The sequence below is a fragment of the Lentinula edodes genome, assembly GCF_021015755.1.
Source record: "Lentinula edodes strain Le(Bin) 0899 ss11 chromosome Unknown C8R40scaffold_2, whole genome shotgun sequence".
In the NCBI taxonomy this organism is placed as follows: domain Eukaryota; kingdom Fungi; phylum Basidiomycota; class Agaricomycetes; order Agaricales; family Omphalotaceae; genus Lentinula; species Lentinula edodes.
The window spans coordinates 866,939-885,898 of NW_025764308.1; the positions used below are offsets into that span (position 1 = coordinate 866,939).

The 18,960-nt window shown below is 45.5% G+C and overlaps 7 protein-coding genes across 7 annotated transcripts; 4 read left to right on the top strand and 3 right to left on the bottom strand.

The window, feature by feature from the left end:
* Positions 1-585: 585 nt before the first annotated feature.
* On the top strand, positions 586-1,269 carry C8R40DRAFT_1165361 (uncharacterized protein; the record flags this gene model as incomplete). The annotated part of the gene is made up of 2 exons (XM_046230677.1): positions 586-648; positions 715-1,269. The coding sequence occupies 2 exons, from the start codon at positions 586-588 to the stop codon at positions 1,267-1,269; spliced, it is 618 nt and encodes a 205-aa protein (XP_046091488.1).
* A 916-nt stretch (positions 1,270-2,185) lies between these two features.
* C8R40DRAFT_251296 (uncharacterized protein) lies at positions 2,186-3,971 on the top strand. Its single transcript, XM_046234487.1, has 6 exons — positions 2,186-2,675; positions 2,738-2,929; positions 3,036-3,237; positions 3,314-3,328; positions 3,402-3,477; positions 3,534-3,971. Exons 1-6 carry the CDS (start codon positions 2,372-2,374, stop codon positions 3,708-3,710), a joined length of 966 nt encoding a protein of 321 aa, XP_046091489.1. The 5' UTR covers positions 2,186-2,371; the 3' UTR covers positions 3,711-3,971.
* A 1-nt stretch (position 3,972) lies between these two features.
* C8R40DRAFT_249833 (uncharacterized protein) lies at positions 3,973-6,577 on the top strand. The gene is made up of 2 exons (XM_046234483.1): positions 3,973-4,690; positions 4,750-6,577. The coding sequence occupies exons 1-2, from the start codon at positions 4,086-4,088 to the stop codon at positions 6,200-6,202; spliced, it is 2,058 nt and encodes a 685-aa protein (XP_046091490.1). The 5' UTR covers positions 3,973-4,085; the 3' UTR covers positions 6,203-6,577.
* C8R40DRAFT_1080001 (Translin) lies at positions 6,372-7,708 on the bottom strand. Its single transcript, XM_046227073.1, has 8 exons — positions 7,632-7,708; positions 7,453-7,573; positions 7,222-7,402; positions 7,027-7,160; positions 6,904-6,955; positions 6,757-6,852; positions 6,608-6,691; positions 6,372-6,558 (listed from the first exon to the last, which is right to left on the bottom strand). Coding segments are annotated over exons 1-8 (828 nt in total). The 5' UTR covers positions 7,634-7,708; the 3' UTR covers positions 6,372-6,400.
* On the top strand, positions 7,657-8,592 carry C8R40DRAFT_1165365 (uncharacterized protein; the record flags this gene model as incomplete). The annotated part of the gene is made up of 4 exons (XM_046230678.1): positions 7,657-7,871; positions 7,927-7,954; positions 8,010-8,311; positions 8,364-8,592. The coding sequence occupies 4 exons, from the start codon at positions 7,657-7,659 to the stop codon at positions 8,590-8,592; spliced, it is 774 nt and encodes a 257-aa protein (XP_046091492.1).
* Positions 8,593-8,747: 155 nt separating this feature from the next.
* Positions 8,748-17,234, bottom strand: C8R40DRAFT_1165366 (uncharacterized protein; the record flags this gene model as incomplete). The annotated part of the gene is made up of 47 exons (XM_046230679.1): positions 8,748-8,948; positions 8,999-9,190; positions 9,244-9,298; positions 9,359-9,414; positions 9,464-9,522; positions 9,574-9,613; positions 9,663-9,790; positions 9,842-9,866; positions 9,918-10,199; positions 10,251-10,298; positions 10,348-10,569; positions 10,629-10,753; positions 10,803-10,922; positions 10,969-11,213; positions 11,264-11,457; positions 11,513-11,518; positions 11,571-11,732; positions 11,785-11,969; positions 12,035-12,074; positions 12,133-12,191; positions 12,243-12,378; positions 12,427-12,460; positions 12,514-12,633; positions 12,685-12,720; positions 12,773-12,838; positions 12,892-12,941; positions 12,997-13,186; positions 13,237-13,341; positions 13,396-13,435; positions 13,486-13,600; positions 13,644-13,702; positions 13,753-13,927; positions 13,982-13,994; positions 14,048-14,078; positions 14,135-14,437; positions 14,484-14,598; positions 14,652-14,894; positions 14,947-15,078; positions 15,133-15,333; positions 15,389-15,429; positions 15,484-15,526; positions 15,585-15,871; positions 15,924-16,025; positions 16,080-16,434; positions 16,488-16,605; positions 16,661-16,903; positions 16,975-17,234. 47 exons carry the CDS (start codon positions 17,232-17,234, stop codon positions 8,748-8,750), a joined length of 6,057 nt encoding a protein of 2,018 aa, XP_046091493.1.
* Positions 17,235-17,635: 401 nt separating this feature from the next.
* C8R40DRAFT_1165367 (uncharacterized protein) lies at positions 17,636-18,895 on the bottom strand (the record flags this gene model as incomplete). Its single annotated transcript, XM_046230680.1, has 3 exons — positions 17,636-18,280; positions 18,333-18,652; positions 18,748-18,895. The coding sequence occupies 3 exons, from the start codon at positions 18,893-18,895 to the stop codon at positions 17,636-17,638; spliced, it is 1,113 nt and encodes a 370-aa protein (XP_046091494.1).
* Between the last annotated feature and the right edge of the window lie 65 nt (positions 18,896-18,960).

Sequence of the window (18,960 nt, forward strand, 5' to 3'; positions counted from 1 at the left end):
GGAGTCGAATGCTGCATCTCCCCTCGTCTCCTGGCAGGATGAAGATTGCAAGGCTATATTCGGTCTTCCTAAATTCTTGATACTCAATAGAATCATGTGGACCGATAGAAATTAGACCTTATCGCTCGTCCGTTCATCCTATTTAAGCCATTTCCTGCCAGACCTGATGTTGATTAGTGTTGATTAGAGCGACAGAAACTAATGATTGCGATACATGCAGCAAGGATATTTTTGTGTATCTAGACACTCCATTCCACAATAATTACCTACCCAGCCCCAATGTTTCTGATACAAGGTATAGTTAAAAAAGGATTCAAGAGACCTGTTCACTCAGACGTGTACACACTGACCGGGATCCTGGATGGAGCTGACATGAATAAAAATAATTCCGTTGCATCTTTGTTTAGAAAAAAGGCTTGGTACGATTCGTAAAAGCTCTTGGCGCATTCAGCTAAAAATACCAAGAATTTGAAAACCGCCACCCATACCAAATTGTTCTTGGCGGATATTTTAAGTTAAAAAGCGACAGTCAATCGGGATGAATTCTCCCCACTCCCTTCCGACCTTGACCTGACCTTGACCAAAATGCCCACCCTCTACAACGATAAATCCCAAGTGATTGTGTCGGCGTTAAATACACTGGACCAGGTGATTCCAATCATATACATATCTCGATGTTCTCACGTATTGACTTTCTTACCTTCTCTGTTATAGAAACCACCACCATCGTTGCGAGAAATTCTGAGCGCTTACCGCTCGAAAGGCGATGGAGACAGAGATATGCTTCTCGCTATGCTGAATGCAAAAACTGCAGAGGATCGGAGAATCGCAGAGACTTCGGCTTTACATCGAACTATCATCGAAACTTGCAGCCATGAAATATCTTCACCGAATCTCCCTCCTCTGGTATATCCAAATTTATCTTCCCAACATTCTTATCAGGCTCGACTTTCTACGCTTTCGTCGGGACTTCCTCATGATGACCGAGAGTCACACATGTCCAAAAGCCGCTCCTCACGCTCTCCACCACATCATCATACCTATTCTCCGTATAACCGACCTGTATCTCGGGATTCTCCCACTCCTCCTTTGCAAATGCCTCCCTCGCCGTACTCGTCTGCATCAAATCCTGATTCAAATTCTTCCCCGAAATTAAAGGAGCGTGGAACAATGCCCATATCATCCATGCTGCTCAGTAAAGAGAGCCTGCCACGCACCCAGCCCTCGCAGGATACTTCAGACGATGGTCGTCTACACAAAAGGATATGATACTTCGCTGTGGGGATTTTGTATCATTATTTTGTTCGATTTTTTGGGGGGACTATGTCGTCTATCGTCTTACTGCATTGCATTCCTACTTTACCTCTGTGCCATTGTTATACCTAAGCTACCTACCTACATATCTTGACCATGTACTATTTCTTCCGGAGCTTTTCCTCAGCACCATGCGACACTCCGCTCATCTTGCATCATTTCCATTGCATATCCTGTATTAAAATCATGATTCATTTGGTGACACCCTGCATGGAGGTACCTGTGTCTGACGCGTTTCCGCTATGAATAGGTAGGTCCAAAGATACTTCAGGCCCGACCTGCCAAGAATGACTTTCGGAGCCGGTGTGTCCATACGTACTTCCCGCAATCTGCTTGCTTGGTACTCTTGGAATAGAGCGTACCTTCGGACTACTGTATAATCTTCTGGGGATAAGTCATCAAAGATTCAAGGGGCGCCCTGGGACCTCCTGGGACTTGGATATCTTGGATCCTGAGACTGAGCTGGTGCCAGCCTGGATACCTTTCGTCTGCCAATCAAATCCAGTGACCAAGATATGAATAACCTTGGCATAACCTCTTATAATTATTGTGTCCAATTACGATGTGCAGATTCATCGTAGTGCCGAAGTTGAGCCGGGTATATCTTTTAGGCTTTGAAGTTTTTCTTATCCGGATGTGGAGGACCAGGGAAAAGAACATTGGGTTGTGTAATTCCGTCGACATACAATGATGTGTCTGTGCCTTTCTGTGCGTGCCCAACTCCCTTCCGAATAACCGAACAGAATTGGTGAGATGCCTCGCCTGATAGTCCGAGAATATGGCATTGAAGAAAGGCTAGGAACCTCAAGTGTATCTTACACGTGAGTAAGATTGAATCAGAAAGACTCTCAGCGAGCTCGAGGACGTGCAGGGGGGTGTATGCTCACAAATACATCTTCTACGACAAAAGGAGAATGGAATTGCAAAGATGATATAGAGCAACCCGTACTATATATTTGAGGAGAAAGACGTCGTCGTCGTTGTCCGCTGTGAGCACTGTGCGTCCTGGCCCGAAATATCGGAGTCGGTGCACGTGGTGACAGTGGCGCAGCTCATTATGTCAGCACACCGAGAAAGGAACGGTTCTTTCACTCAAGTTTCGCTCTCCATTCGGTTCTTGCCAGGTTCTCGCTTTCACATGAGGATGGCGACTTGGAATTCCGAAGATGAATTTGACCAGATGCCCGACGATATAGACTTTGCTGCCATCGGAGAGGACCAATGGAACGCAATACAGATTCAGAATTCTTCAACACGTGTACAATCCAATGTACATGCCATAGATATTTCCGCAAACTCTCAACCGCCTATATCATACGAAGGGCATCGCATCGCAGAGACACAAAGCGCTGATATTACAGGTATATGCATATATTCATCTCCTACTCGTTCGAATCCGACCTGACGGCCAACCTACGATCAGTGCCCCAATTCGTGCAAGGCTCCTCCAATTTGTATCCTGAGCCAGTTACTGAAACCAGAAGAGCGATTACTCCTAGTAGTGTCTACTCCTCGGATGACGCTGATGAACTCGATGATGCCTTCTTCCAGCAATTGGACGAATTAGAGAACCAGATTATTAATGGGTCTAGCGCAACAGCGCCTGCCGCTACGAGTGAGTCCCTGTCTCATTGTGGGGGGAGCTTAACAACTTCCATTCCACGGACGTTTTCTGTTGAATCGTGATTGTTACCCTCAAACTTATTTACATAGTTATGCAGTGCCTTCCGAAATTAGTGTCACACCAGAACCTTCTTTCAGCAACGTTTATGACACAGAGATAGACTCTCCTCCAATGAAACGTCGTCGCCTCGAAGACTGCAATGAGAATTCTGAGACACCTTTGAAGCAGAGCATAAAAAAGTTCGAGGGTGATTGGGCGGAACTGTTAGATGAATACGACGATGAACTTAATTGTCCAGTGTACGCATCTTCTCTAACCTTCTCTAACGAAAGAATCCTTATAACTCAAAACATCCTATATGATATACCTATATAGATGCTGTGATATATTGTGAGTCTGGCTCTTGCTTCTTGCATGATTGACTAAACCATTCATGGTAACCTCAATCCTTCTTCGCGAGTAGAGTTGCGGCACACCTGGTCAACGGTTGTGGGCATACACTGTGTGGATCTTGTGGCTACCAATGGATCGTGGAGAAGGTTAGTTCATTTCCTGATCTTCTGAGTAGGTTTTTTGACATTGCAATGTGTTGTAGTACCGAAATACGTGCCCTGTGTGTCGTGCAAAATGCCACGCCCTCACTCCTCTAATACCCAATATAACCGCCGACAATTTTGTTCATAAACACCTCCGTGTCCGCGCGAGGCTTGGAGATAAAGACTGGGAAGTGGGTGGGTCGAAACTTCTGGAATGGCAAGGCAGGAAAGAGTGAGTGCTTCGCACAGGTGTTTTGCATACAACCTTTTACACATATCGATCTCGCTAGTAAATGGAAGAACGACTGCGAACAGCGCACTCGGCGATCGAAGAAAATGCCATCTAATGTAATTCGACCTCGAGTTGACAACCTGGGGCAGCTGGCATATACGAACCGTTTTCTTTTCTGATAACATTGTATGTAGTAAAGATTGTATCCTTATCTTATTAGTGTATCGTCGACAGGACCGAAATGAATAAATCGTGACGTCAAATCCTTCTGGGCCTTTACCTTGAACGGCCTTGACGAAGTAATTTACCCAGGGTGGTTACCTGTTTTCAACCATCCCAGAATTTTACCTCCCCTTTATCCCCATCTCTTTCGAGGGCCATGGTCATCTCATTCATCCCAGCCATTGACGAAGTCGCTCATGTTGCCATTCCAGAATGGCACGCGACTGACTCTACTGTTGAATTGCGCTTTTCTGCCGTCCTTGGAGACGAAGAATTTCAGCAATTTAAGAAGAATGGCATGAAAGTACAGGTCTGGTCTAATCTTCCTCTTGGTCGAAGGAATGAAGGAGAATGGGGAGAGATAGATCTGCACGAGGCTGACGAGCCCGCCTCCGACGGCTCTTCCGATGACTCTCAGATATCGCTTGTAGCTCTGGAGGACGTCAAAGCCAAAGCAGAGAATCTTCTTTTTGCAATTTGCTCCGTCCCTTTTTCTGGAAGCTCTGATGACTATTACTCCTTCACCTATCGGATTGTCTATCCCTCCGGAGAAATCCATTGGCTTGGTCAGTTCGGCCAAAATGGAATGGTTCATATCAATACTGCCTCGAAAAACGATTCTGGTATCGTTTTTGAGGAAGGATTGGTAGCAAATACTGCGCCTTTTGTTTGGAATACACGTGGGAGGCAGGTGGAAGACCTTCTAATCGCACAAGTCGCCCACCCAGAAGATTGGTCTGTATGGACTGTTGGAAAAGATAGGCATGTTTTTTCTCTTTCTCAGCTTCCGGGTTCAGTTGATGCTCATACTTTCTAAATAGCCTGTTTAAAGGTCCCGCAACCAGTGCTTCTCTGGTTTTGCTGGTGCCCCACGTCCGACCCTACGCGGTACATTGTCCCAAGACTGTTCTACTCAGTGCATCATCTGATACATCTATCTCCGTGAACGCTTCGGGAAAAATACAGGCTACGGGTCCAGGCTCCTTGCTTCTGCAAACCTTCAATCCCGCTGGTTTCGCAGAATCATTTCTCGATAAAATCTTTGCCCATAGCCCCTCTCTCAATCATCGACTCTTCGGTGTCTTTGGGGATTATATTGGATTGACTTCTTTTTCTGCAGGTTCATCAGTTCAGGCAATTCTTGTTCCGCTTATACCCTCCGGCTTTGTTTCCCAGATCGATATCGCATCAGCTTCTTTGGCAAGCATATTGGACACAAAAACGGCAGAGTACACTATCTTTTCTGATGCTCGGCCAAGTGTTCAATTTGCTCATCCTGAGTCTGGATTGGTGCGATTTTCTGTTCCGTCTTCTGGAGGGCTTTTTCTTCTCACTCCGCTTTACCGCATTTCTACTATCTCGAGAAATTTGGAAGCTTCGGGCCCAACGCCGGGAAATCATCTATCTCTCAGTGTATTGTCTCCCCATTCGATTGCGGGAGTCGCACCAGTAGAAGATACGGTTCTTCCAACTCCGCCTCCTTCTCCTCATTTACATCCCATCGCCCATTTGACGTCACCTTCTAATCACTCGACCTCATCAATTTCGGAACTCGATGAGCAGGGTGCAATCTCTCCCACCAATGATATCCAGAAGGATGCTATCGTATTAGAATCTGCCTCGTTGCGAACCCTTCGTCCTCCGATTGACCGCGATCAAGTATCTGTATTAACACTCACCCGCCAATCATCTCCTTCGCTCCTGATCGAAGCACATCGGGAGAATAGGCAGAACATCCTTGTTGCGTTCATGAGACACCTCTATCTCGCGCTGATTCTCTGGTTCTCGATGGTTTTCCGTGAACTCGTCGGTGGCTCAGCTTCCGATGTCAGGGAGGACTCGCCGGTGGAACAGAGCTCATCTCAATCAATTCCGGATACAGCTAATAGTTACGGTTTTTCACCTGTCAACGAACACACTCCGCTGTTATCTCGCGTGATTCCGCCTTCACCAGTGGATGAGCCTTTGATTCAAGCTTCGGCTCCCCCTGCCTCTGTTGTTGCGCCTGTTCCGTCGCAGACTATCTCATCCCCTCCGATTCTGGTCCAATTTGATTTGCTCGATGCAAAATCGGGGCCCCGTGGGTTAGTTTTCCGTGACACCAGTGGTTCGTTGACAGGGGACAATCTCTCTGACAATGTAGTCGTCGAGATTAACGAACAAAATGTTCCTTTGAACAATGAGGTATGGCTCACTAAAGGTGTGCTCTATCTCGGTATTGATGGGGAGAAACCTGGGCGGGTGAACATCAAAATCACATCCAATTTCTTGTGAAATCGGTGTAGTTATCTCATGTACGAGTTATGTAACATGTTCAGTGTTGTAGACATTTCTTGGATTTATGTTTGTACTGTAACTGTAACGTGTACCTCGGTCATGGCCTGTAAAGCAGTTCATACTTAGAAGTCTCGGAATTGCATTGTTGTTATATTTCATTCCAATACAATCATGTTTCAAGGTATTGCTTTTAGCTTAACGGTAGAAGTCGCTTGAGTGTTCCTGATCATCGACCTCTCGTTCAAGATTTCTGCGGTTATTACTATAATTCAAGACAGTCTGATTAACTATGTCGTCCAACATTTCTGCAGGTAAGTCGAATTCCGACGTTCGGACAACAGCAGTGTACGCAGCTGCAAAAGAGCTAGGTGATTAGGAATCAAGGAAAATAAGGCTACGCACCATCTTCGATTTTGGACAAGGATTGAGCGGTCACGACTTGCTTTTTGTGCAGTTCCCATACATAGGGCGTGAATCTTTCAAAGTCTGCGATTGAAAGGCATCAATCAATCAGACAATTTCACTGCGTCAAAGGTGAGAATACCACCTACCTGATTTACAATTTCTGACAAAGATGCAAGTCTCCAGGGCTCTTGCGCGCCCACCTGGACGCCCGAATCCAGAGATGGCAAACCTCATGAGTTCACCTAAATACACACCGTCGTCAGTCTGATATCATTAGTTTGGAAATTACTCACCAGTCAAATCAGAAACCCCAAGAAGGTAATCAGAAATTGTCAAAGGGAAGAACTAAGTAGGTGAACTGTATCAACATGATAGCTTTTGGCTACGATACGTGACGGCAAAGCAAAAACACATACAGCTATTCCATCCGCGCCACATAGAGTTGCTTGCACCTGCTCGTACGTGATTAGGCCCCCATGTTCCAGAAAATGTGCAAAGCTCAATGCTTCGATGTATTCTTGTAGACCAGGAGAAACCTGCCGTTCATAACCTACATCCAGATGCACATGAATCTCAAGCAGTTCTCTGAGATTCAGGAAAAAGGTACCAACGCCAGTACTGATCGCCAGCCAACTCATCTTTCATATCGGCATACAATTTTTGCACTTCAGTTAGTTTTTTAAGGCCCGTCTTGGAAGCATCGGCACGTGCAGATGCATCCTGGGCTTCCAAAGCGAGTCGATGTAGCAGGAATATGGTTTTCTTGGATATGTTTGTTATGTCGCGACTTGCCTAAAATCCATGAAATTAAGACCTAGATAACTATCAAATAAGACAAGCACTTTAATGAGCCTCTCTCTGCGGTCATGATAGTCGTCAAGTAAATCCCTGAAGAACAAGAATTGGTTGTGGATAGATGAAGACATGCTCATTGCCGGAGAAGCAATTACCAAAAAAGGCTCCGTGAGACTCCGCTTTGATTACGGTCCTCGATATGCTTTATGACGTTCTAATTATTTAGATTTTTATTCGCTGTTACTGCTTCCATGGCGATGTTTGCTCCTAAGCCTGGTTGTCCGCTTTGTGGGATTGTCGCTTCTGCTCTTCCAACCCCGTCAAACTCTTGGCGAGCACCAGCTTTCTCGAGCGATCCTAGCAACTCAACAAATCCTGAACTGCTTTGGAAAGACCAAGATTTTACCGTGTATCGAGAAAGATTACAACCAGTGTCTTCAAAGGGTCATATCATAATTGCTTTCAAGTTTGTGGTTGCTTATCTCCCGTTGTTCATTTGTACTCAGCCGTCCTTTCGTCAGTCTTCATGTTCCCTCACTTTACGACTTGGTATACTCATAAAACAATTACATCGTTAAATTCTAACCAATATACTTGCTCATAGTCATCCACGGACCTTCCTCTCCTAGTGAACATTCGAAATCTCGCTACTAGGCTGCTTGCGGCGCTCGATGCACCTTCCGAATTACCCAACACACAGTCTTCTTCATCGCCTATACACGAAGGAAACCCTCGGTTTCGCGTTGGCTTCATAACACCTCCGTTCAAAGACAACAAGATTCCTGTTACGGATCATCTACACGCGCATGCATACATCGAGCCATCAGACCTCATGGGCTGGTGGAGGGGTTTAGCATATGGATCGTTAGCATGGTATGCTATTGACGACTTGATTGCAGAGATTCGGTGCGTTCTAGGCCCTTTTCATTGTTTTTATGCTCAGTTTCATCTCCCACAGAGAAACTGTTTCCAACAACCGTGTCAAATCTGGTTACGGGAATCGTCAGAATGCACCTATCGACAAAGTGCCGCTAGCTGGGGCGAGGAGTGGAACCGCTGATGGCGTGGAGACTAGTGAACCTGGATTACCCCGAACCGAACGTGACCTCGAAGACGGAGAATCACCATCTCAAACACCAACATCCGCTCAAGCAATGCTTGTGTCGCAGCATCCCTTACGAACATAATTTCCCGACGACAGAGGGAACTGCCTTTCTGTAAAGTTTACGGATACATTGTTGTACATTGATAGAATATAGGGTCTCTTTAGTTAAAGTAGATACGCACGCTACAAAGCAAGAAGATATGATAGATCTTGTTAGATACAGATTACCTATGCATTTTATGCATCTACACCAAAATCCGTGGTAAGCACGTCACACAAATGAATAGACAAAGACCTACAGTAAGAGGAACCGGTGAGGAGTGTGGACAGCGCAGCGAGCTGTTGGTCATCAAATTTCTTCGAGTCTTCGTGCCAAGTATCTTGGTGGGTTTTCTTGAAGTTCCGGGCACATTTGCGGACTGTGGTAGAAATTGGAATCTATGGATGATTGAGTAACTGTCCTGAGAATCGGAGTACATGACGCTCACCGGATCGTAAGTGTGTTCTGCTAATACGTTTGTTAATAGTTCAGGCATCCATTTCTCTACGGTGTACGGATAACTGTCTACCAGCGCGCAAATGCCCAAAATAGCAGCATGTCGTTGTCGAACACATTTGTTGTAGGTGGGGTCTTTTTTAGAAGGAATATGGCTGTTCCTTGCCAAACGCACGAAACGGTTCTATTGAACGATGATCAACTTGATTTTCCAATCACGACAATGAGAAGGCGCACCTTCAAAGTGAGAACACTGCTACGGGGTGATAACCGCAACACCCCGGATAGTGTGCTGGAGAGTCAAATTTGTTCAGGGAAGGAAAAGGAGAGAAAGAACCATGATTTGACTCACGTCGCGGCCATTTCTCGTACCTCGACCACCTCATCGTCCAAACATTTACCCAGAACCTGTTCACTTTGACGTGAGAAACACTACACACCCAGAAAACGACCTCACCTCGAGCATTTGGACCACTTTAACGTCCGAAATGAGGGGCATTTGTCGGAAATAGAATACTAGAGGTGGTATTAGTGCCCGACGAGATTACCAAGAGAGAATGCAATCACCTTGGACCAGAGGAAGTGCCTTCAATCGTACTCGCCACGACTACCGAAATATTAGCATACAGATCAGTCACTCGCAACATCGGACGTACAGGAGATGATTGAATAGCTTCGAAGATCGTGTCCAAGAGAGGATGTATTAGGGGCCGAGGCGGGCTCACACCACACATCCTTACGAGGAGAATGTTGGCACGATTCGCTAATTCGTCGTTATCATTCACTACACAAGGATGAAAATACTGCATAAATATATATATGATTGTCGACAGACCTTCGGTGAAATGGAATAGCTCAGGCTAGAATGTCAACATCAGCTTATGAATGAGACCTCAAGGACAGAAACATACCATGAGAGGAAGGATGTAGTCAAACACACATACGGCGTTTGTATCATGGACCACTTGAAAGAGCCATCTGCACACGAGGATAGCGACCCTATCATACTTTGACTGAAACGCTCGAACTCCAGATACTCGCTCCTCTCTCCAGATTTTGAAGTCCCTTACAAGCTCAGCCACTCTACCCTGGTTGTAGTTACCCCGCACGCCCATGATGTCATAATCTACAGGTAATGCTCTGCATTCTTTAGCAAAAACTTCAACAGTTGGTAGAGATGGTCGTGGTTGCCACTATGCTTTTGTTATCAGTAGATACCTATGTATTCAGCGATCGAAACACACATTGATCTTGTCCGCAAACGCCAAAAGTTCTGCAATATATGACCGAACCTAATTCGAGTTTAGAATGTACGAACGCTGTTTTTTTTAGTGAACTTACATCGTCATGATCACTATGAAGTTCGCGCCAGTAGCGATCCACAGCGTCATCCAGCCATGCCAAAGACTTCCAACCAAGTTCTTCATAGCATGACCTGAACAACGAAAGGAACTTGATGGCATCGAAAGATAGCTCAGTGTTGAGGTCCGCGGTCTCGAAAAGTTCGAACAAATAGTCCACCAGAGGTTGAACACGCCGAGGGTCAGTTTTGTAGAAGATGTACTAAGGTGGACAATTTTCAATCCATCGCGGTAGATGTGAGATGAGATCGGTTTGCGAACCTCAAGGAATGAGGACCAAACTCCCACTGTATCGCTTTTTAAATTTTGATTGAAAATAACTTTGAAATAGGGTTTGAACCACTGCCAGAGTTTTTTTTGCTTGATTAGGGGCCAGTGCTTCGAGCCTAGGCTGGATTTCAGTAAGACGTTCACATAGAATACGAGCAAGCGCACCTCCGATTATACCTGCAGCAATTTCAGCGGCAGCACGCTGTTTGTCAACATCCTTGTCTTTGAGCAATTCATCTAATATTGGCTTGACCGCCGGTAACGGCTCGTCTTCCAGTAATTGGACTACGGAGACATGAATGATTTAATCTGGGAGTGATGATCCACTCACATAAAGACTTAATGCAGGAAACGTTATCTTGGGTCATGGATGTTTCGCTATTTTCTTCGGACAAATATTTGTTGAGCTTCTCCCAGAATTCTGGACGGGTGGCGATTTGAGAAGCCGCGGATACTGCCTCCTGACTTGCAGATTCCCAAGGTAAGAGTGAAGAGTGAGTGGGATGTGGAGGCTCGTAAAGGGATATCGAACGACCCCAAGCTATCCAGCCCTGTGGGTTCTTGTCACAAAATAAGCTATCATCGGGGTCAGCTTATCGATTTACAGAAAAGATCACAACACGAACAGATCCTGGTTAATGTCTATAAAATATCGGTAATCTTTCGAGAACTTTTGCAACAAGGCATGGGATGGGTTATCCACCACCACGGTTTGTTTCAGGGGATTCTGATTCCGGCCCAAATAAAGATCTTCAGGACTTGTACAAAATGTTCGTAGCTTGAGTGTCCGCGTAATTTTCAGTATAGCACGTTGTGCGTACTATTCGTATGAATGAGTACTCTGCCACGAATGAGTAAAATATGACTGGACACACGTAACGCTGCATGAACAGTTTCAGCTTGTGAGCATACGTAGGGCTCGAAAGTGCTCACAATGGTAGGTTGACTGTCGTGAACGGAGTCGAGGAAATAGGTCATTTGAGCCGATGTCAATGGCTTATCTCTCCTTACAAGAGTACGAAGACATCTCATTGCAACTATTGCGTAACGCCAATGGGTTTTAGAAGAGTTTGCGATTGCTAAGACCGCTTTATGCTGCGACATAGTCAGTTCCACGACGTCGAAAGCATTAAGCAGGATCGCGCACCGTACGGTCCGCGGCTTCATCCTGACGTTGAATCCGGTTCACTCGGTTGCTTCTACACTTATCGGTGATAAGCTCGTCCTCGGGTTTCACTCCTAGACAAGCCTTGAATTCTGTCAAAACTTTGTGCAAGGCTGGGGTGGAGACGTCGTAAACCAGATTGTTTGGTTCAATGAAAGTCCCAAGGCCTGAAACACATGAATATGTTCATTTCGTCAAATGTTAACAGCTGGTTTAGAGAAATCTGACGCACAAGTGTCGAAGACAGTAGACACACAGCTTTGAATCGAAGTCTGAGATAGTTAGTCAGTTCGAAACTCGTTATTCGGAAATGTTTTTGGTTGTTCGTACCTTTTCATTAGATTGACAGGCCAAAAGCTTGGTAAGTAAATCGGTAGCGAGAGTAGGTTCTAGATATCGTTCTAGTACAGTGTAAATGATTGCATTTATGAAAAACAAACCTGAAATGGCATATTTGCCAAAAGATGAAATATTCAAAGACCAAAGTGCTCCTTTCATACGATCGTCATCATCGGTATCAAACTCCAAAGCATGGTAAAAAAGCGGAAGGGCCCTTCGTCGAACGCCGTCGTATGACTGTTCCAGTGAGCTGCATTATGACGTTCGGCTGAGGAATGGACTTACTAGAGAGAAGCTCTCAAGAAGAGACTGACTGGAACTGGAAAGCGCCGGTGAGTTTCATGCTGACGATAAAATAGAAGGCTACTATACATTCGCACTTTGGCATAATGCCACATTGACCACTGCGTCACATCGTCAATCAGGGAATCTTCTAAAGGTCCCCGTAATCGGTCGATCGAGTTCCATCGTAAACGCGCTGAGTGATAAAATCTAAGCATGAGGAATGTGAGTGCCTGAGTGCCGAATCAAATAAGCTCTTACCTCGCTCGTCGGACATAAACCGCCCTTGGCCAATCTCTACAGAAATAGTAGTCAGCGGGTAAATCAACCTCAGAATCCAGGAATTTACCGTTGCTGAGCATACAGGCGTGATACATTCTTCGTCGATACGTACTGATCCTCGTTGACAAAATAACTTCGGGAAACACTTAGAAGAGCGGCTTGCAGTTAGACAGCGTGAATGCATACCCATCTCTACTATCTCCATACTCAAGCATGTAAGTTCGGATGGACCGCAACTGGGGGAATGCGATAAGCAAATTCGTAGTTGTCGCCAACAGATTCGATACGAACCAGCATATGCACGGCGTCGACGGTATTCTCTTCGCCCTGCTGTCGGAGAGAAACCGAAGCCCTATGAAGAAATTCCCCGAATCTCCATCGCAATCCGGACATATATTGATGTCGGGGGTCGCTAGGGTCGGTCAAACAGAAACCCGCATTCAATGCCTCAAGAGAGGCTAACATTTCTGGAATTTCATCCCTAGTAAGTGGTGAGTTTTTTTGCTACATGATGGGAAAAGTGAATTTCACAAGATGTCGCTTGTTTCGGCTGCGTATGCAAGATCCTCCGGACGAACATGATATTTCATCAAGGTCGGTACACCTCCAAAGGCATAACGAACCAAACTTAGATGTCTGCAAGCAGGTCAATGCTGAAATAAGTATTCCATAAGGTCAGGGGGGGGTCACCTGCAAAAATCATTGCGCCATAATGCATCTCTATCGTCACCTGAAATGAATTATCAATAGTAGTACTGGCTTATAAACAACAATACATACCAGATTCCGATAGTAAGTGCTCCAATGTTGCCAGTGTAGGCTCTATGAGTTTCTTGAAAACCTCAATAGCGAAGTCGATCTCTTCATCGTCAGGAACATGCCAAGAGATCTGGGGCTACTCTCACTATGAGTTTCACATGCTGGGAAGATGCACTTACAGTCACATCTTCCTTAGCGTATAGTTTTCCCCAATGCTGATGATGTGTTTGGCGAAATTCTAACGGGTGGTTTCGTCAACGCTGTACGTCGACCTTTTAAAGTTCGCACCTTCACTTTCCCATTCCTCTGGGTTTACAAACTTGTTTTCATACGGATATGTATGCGTGAGTGTCAACAGCATGCTCGAAAGGAATTTTCCAGTCCACGAGAAACCGCGCTTCGAGTAAATCTTAGCATGCAACAACTGCACCAATGACAGCAATTCGTTCCTATACTTAACCACCTGGATCATTGATTTAAATCTCCTCTGTCGTAAAGGATAAAAGGTTCAACTCACAGCCCGGCCGTCGCTATTTGCCAAATTTATTCATGAGTGCTTGTGAGGTCGAGGAGAACCACTCACTTGAACACAGTCCCCCGGAGTATTGCAAGGTCTACAAAAAAGGGGATGATTCAGCACGGAGTTGTCGCCTTAGCAATGATATCATACTCCAATGCAACGTCGCATCCGATGGGATTGGGATAGAGGATGAAGTTGTCCGCAACGAGCCAGCTCCATTCTCGAGCTCAAGTCGAATTTTATGCGCACAGAACGGAAAGAACATCGCCAATGTTTTATCAGGATTAGCGTTAGCAACGCATTCAACCAGCTGATGTATGGCTCGGACAGCATTGGTTCGAACATTGGTGCTTGCGTAGTCGAACACCATCTTCAGCACTAGATCATAGAGAGGCTCAGAAAGATGAACACAGATTTGGCTGCAGGCGCCAACAACAGAATCAACAACTTGAGCTGGAAATATATAAGTAAGGGGGTACAAAGAAAGGAAAGACGTTACCTTCGGTGGTACCGCCCGATTTCCCATCAGGGCCTTCTTCTGGAAGATTTTCCATGAGCTGAATGACTCGTCGAATAAAATTAGCGAGCCAATCCGCAAAGCTCGCAGTCGAGTCCTGTGGGTCGTTCAAGTGTGCAGAGCAGTTGATTCAAAGAAGGTCATATATACCTTCAGTAGCGTGTCTTCTTCGTCGGGTGATAACCGAGACTCCATATCTGATACCAGATCCCCGAATCCATTGAGTTCGAAAGAGGGAAGCTTTCCAGATGATTTCGCGAATTCGTTCTGCTGCGGATTGTGTTCTGTAGGTGTCGGTATTGTTCCCGATGTATCACTCAGATCACTGAACTGGATGTACTGTGATATCTCTACCAAGAACGCGGTAGTACAAAGAGTTTTGGACGGATCATTCTGAAAGGTATTTCAATAGTAGCTCATTATGGACAAACTAATGGACGCCTACTAAGTCAATGCCTGGAATCAGTAGATCCAGAATAGGAATCAAGTACTTCGCTCCAGGGTAATAGACATCGCGGCAAACGATAGCTGGAGCCACAGCTCCCAAAGCTTTGATGACCGCGATCGTCCTTTGTGTCTGGTTCCACAGTCATAATCAACAAGAGAAACAGAGAAGAAAAGGATGACTCACTTCAGTCAAAGCTTCTAAAGATGGGATAGCGCGCTCGAGAATAGGATGGAGAATCAGATCCGGCTCCATTACACACATGGATTTCAGACAACTCTGGATGTTAGATACGGTCCCGGAATCTTCGGAAAACATGGCAAGTAAGACGACGGTGCGGAGGGACTTTACCAGCTCTCTCTTCATCGCTCTCGATAATCGCCGGTTCTATGATATATGGTGTAAGCTATTGATAGGATGCAATGTAAGAAATGAATTTGACCAAGGGGGTTTCGCAGTCGGGTTGACGCTCTTCATACCATCCTAATGTCAACGATTAAAATCTGAAAATAAGACAGATTGCTTATAGAAATTCACGTTTATTGAAGTTATAAGCGATCAATTTGATGAACGCGCTCAACTGCGAATGTTTGTTCAGCGATTTATCCTTCAAGCAATCATCCACAAAAAAAACACACATCTGTGGTCCAATCGCCCGAATTAGTTGGATGGAAAAAGCTTTCCACTGACGCAATTAGTCTCGCGAGAGAATCAAGGGCCTTCGAGCCAGCAAGATAGGTCTTCCCCTTGCCTTGAACACCTTTACCTAAAGGTGCAGAAAGGTATTCCCCGAGGGTGCTACTACCAATTGATGGAGTGTTCATTCCCGACGGGGAGGGGGAAAATAATGGAGTGGGGGCATTTGAAGGAGGAGCTGGTAGTCCATCAGGTGCCATAGAATAGACTATGATTTTAGCAAGGGACGCTAGAGAGCCAAAACGTTATTGCAACTCTTTGACATATTGGGCAAGACTCACGGATTCGCCAGCTCGGTTTTGGCAATCGTCCGATTTCAAAGCCAGCTTGGTTGTCAGCGGACGGACCTGTGGTGAGGGACCCTGTATCTGCAAGGGGAATCTCTGGAAACAAAAGTATGGATAAGATAATCATTGCTAATAATCACAGGTACGTACCCATGGAAGCCAAACACTTGCACATCAGTAAACTCCACTCATGTTCGCTGAAGATACCAACATCCCTGTACAACCCTGGCCAATACGCATCCTCCTTCAAATTGGTATCATTGGACCCATTCAGTCTACCTTCATCTTCAGACCTCTCATCGTCTGGAATACTATGAATTTTACGAGGATCACTGACTTCCGGAGAAACATGCATTTCTGCGAGTTTGGAGAGAAAGTGCAGCATACGCTCATCATATTTGTAGGAATTAATAGACTCCCAAATGCGAAGTAACATCGGCAGATACGACTGAGGGTGACTCAACGGTAAAAACGACAGAAGGTAGTACTGGGATGAGAGGATGGTCTGGGAAATGAAATATCAGTCGTGAATTCGGGGACCACTCGGATAAGACATACATCTAACTGGCTTCCGTTAATCAACGGTATGAACGTAGAGAGCATCTCATCGATGGCGGCGGGATGGAAGAATCGTCGAGAGTTTTCAGCGATGTAACCCATGCACCAGGATAACTGACTGCGCTTGTGAATAAGTAACTCGATGCACCATAGAACAACCGGAACGAGCATACGTGTATTCAAATTGTCTACGAGACAAGAACAGATCTTGGCTGAGTATATTGTATATAGGCTTCCAAGGAAGCCTTAAGTCTTCGATGGATATTTTCTTCTTCGACTGGGTAAGGATTTTGAAGCCGTCCGCACAGGTCGCAATGATTTGAGCTGGCATGCCAGGAGTGATGCCGACATAAAAGTAGATTTTGGCCAGCGCAATCCGTCTATCCTTTGGAATGGGATATTTAAGCATTGACCAGCTAAGATGAGAGAAGACGCCACAATAATGAGAATGGATTAAATGAATTTTGCGAAAGAGAGGGGTACTCACTATGAAAGCATACTGTCCCATTGTAAAAATCCGACCTCATAATCCTTGGCTTCGACGCATTGCACAATTCTGAGAACGATAAAATCCAGCATGTCCATCATCTTTGAGTACGGTTCAATTGTGTAGGGTAGCGACTTGGCGTATGACTTGAGTTTTTGAAGATATCGGTCATCTTGTATTTCGATGTTATTTGGGAATAGATGTGACAAGGATGGCCCTGGGTCATGAAGACTCAACGCAGAAACGTCCGGTAAATTCATCTCTGTTGTGTAGTTTGGCTGGAGTAGTAATGGTCTGGTGGGAGTAAAGAACCGATGTATAGATTCTGGAACGCTAATTAACTCAATATCCAATGTCTTATGTCATACAATACGGTGGTGTATCCAAATAAGCGACGGCCCATATATCGAAGCAGGACCAGACAGATTCCTTGATTCTTTGAGATCATTAAGAAAGTACACAGGTAAAGGAAGTACTGAAACGTAAAAGAATTTAACAGCCACTTACAATTACAATCAAGCTCATCTAGCGAGCCACTATGTACGTGCATTGGGTTCAACGTCTAGCGTGTACCAGCCCAATGGCCGGGGACGTAATTAACAGTCAAGAGAAAATATGTAATGTGTGGACCCGGTGTGGACCGAAATGAAAATGAATGCCCTTATATTCCACCATAGACATCTTCATCATGATATATGGTGCCGGGCCTCATTTGCTCACCAGGCTCACTTGGTGGATGTCGGTCACTGGCTGGGGGAGCACTAGCAACAAAAGAGGGGCTCTGCGACCCGTAACTGCGTCGTGTCACAGGGCTATAAGCAGAGGTCGGTATTTGAGATCCGTGGATGGTAGCTGTATAGGAAGGAGTGTGCTTCACAGCAGCAGAAAGTGGAATCTGAATATTAGGGCTCGGATTGACTACAGGGTCCACAAATGGTGATATCGCGGGAGGGGCGACACCGGAAGGGATAGGAAATGAATCAGAGTCACCAAACGCAGCTGTAATACTCCGACCACTAGCCTTGAGGCGTTGTTCGTCGGAAGCAGCGGTATTCGATAAGAGAGATTGCGGGTATTTCGTACTGGCACTAGACCCACTTAGGTACGTCGTTGACTGAGTATGTGCCATCTTTGTCTGGGCCTCACCATAGGGATTATTGCCTGGACCTGGTCTGCCATAGAATGCACCAAATGTCATCCGCTGCTCAGTCGTTGGATGAGGGGGTAACTCTTTTTCGGATAAGCCCAGTCTGAATGGATCAACCTGGGGAATGAGCTTAGCATTTCGATTCTTCCGACGTTGACGCTGTACTGGAAATTCAGACACAGTTCTGGCCTTGATGAACGAAGTTACATACCAAGATGAAAAATCCAAAGACACTCAGTGATAGAACCGCAATTATTACAGCAGCGACAATACCAATGATATTACCAGAAGAGGTTGTCGAGCTAGATTTACTCGAGTCCGCTGTGGAACTTGGAATAACGTTGGTGTTAGATGTTGATGCGGAAGCTACCGAAGGGATGAGCTGAGAAGTCGAACTGGTAGTTGTAAACGATGTCTTGGCAACAGAGGCCGAGGTGGAAGTAAATGTTGAAGTGATTGTGTGAGATGAAAGAGTGATGGAAGTTGGAGGCAAGACGGTAGCGTCGATTTTGGAAGAAGATTGAGATGGTACTGAAGAAGTCGTTGTCGAAGGGTGGTAATTTGAAGAATTGTCAGAGATTGTTAGATTCATGTTCGTTCGGTGAAATGAGAGGATACAGGCATACCTTCAACAATAGAACTCGAGAAGAGTTGACCGATTACATCCGCAGGGTCAAGATCTCCATCACCAAAACCGATGCTGAATTCTCTATCCTCTAACAGTCCTTTCCGGACAAGCACTTTGCGTAACTTGCGGTGCGCAGAACCAACCATGTGTGGAAAAGAACGTAAGGTAAAATGAAAGGAGAGGAGCAAGGAGAGCCGTAGCAGACAAGTAC

Coding starts and splice junctions, on each gene's coding strand:
- C8R40DRAFT_249833 (XM_046234483.1), top strand. CDS start 4,086: ATGGTCATCTCATTCATCCCAGCCATTGACGAAGTCGCTCATGTTGCC. Junction 4,691..4,749: donor TGGACTGTTGGAAAAGATAG/GCATGTTTTTTC, acceptor CTTTCTAAATAG/CCTGTTTAAAGGTCCCGCAA.
- C8R40DRAFT_1080001 (XM_046227073.1), bottom strand. Junction 7,161..7,221: donor GGCTGGCGATCAGTACTGGC/GTTGGTACCTTT, acceptor ATCTGGATGTAG/GTTATGAACGGCAGGTTTCT. Junction 6,692..6,756: donor TGTCAGAAATTGTAAATCAG/GTAGGTGGTATT, acceptor TTTCAATCGCAG/ACTTTGAAAGATTCACGCCC.
- C8R40DRAFT_251296 (XM_046234487.1), top strand. CDS start 2,372: ATGTCAGCACACCGAGAAAGGAACGGTTCTTTCACTCAAGTTTCGCTC. Junction 2,676..2,737: donor ACAAAGCGCTGATATTACAG/GTATATGCATAT, acceptor ACCTACGATCAG/TGCCCCAATTCGTGCAAGGC. Junction 2,930..3,035: donor AACAGCGCCTGCCGCTACGA/GTGAGTCCCTGT, acceptor ATAGTTATGCAG/TGCCTTCCGAAATTAGTGTC.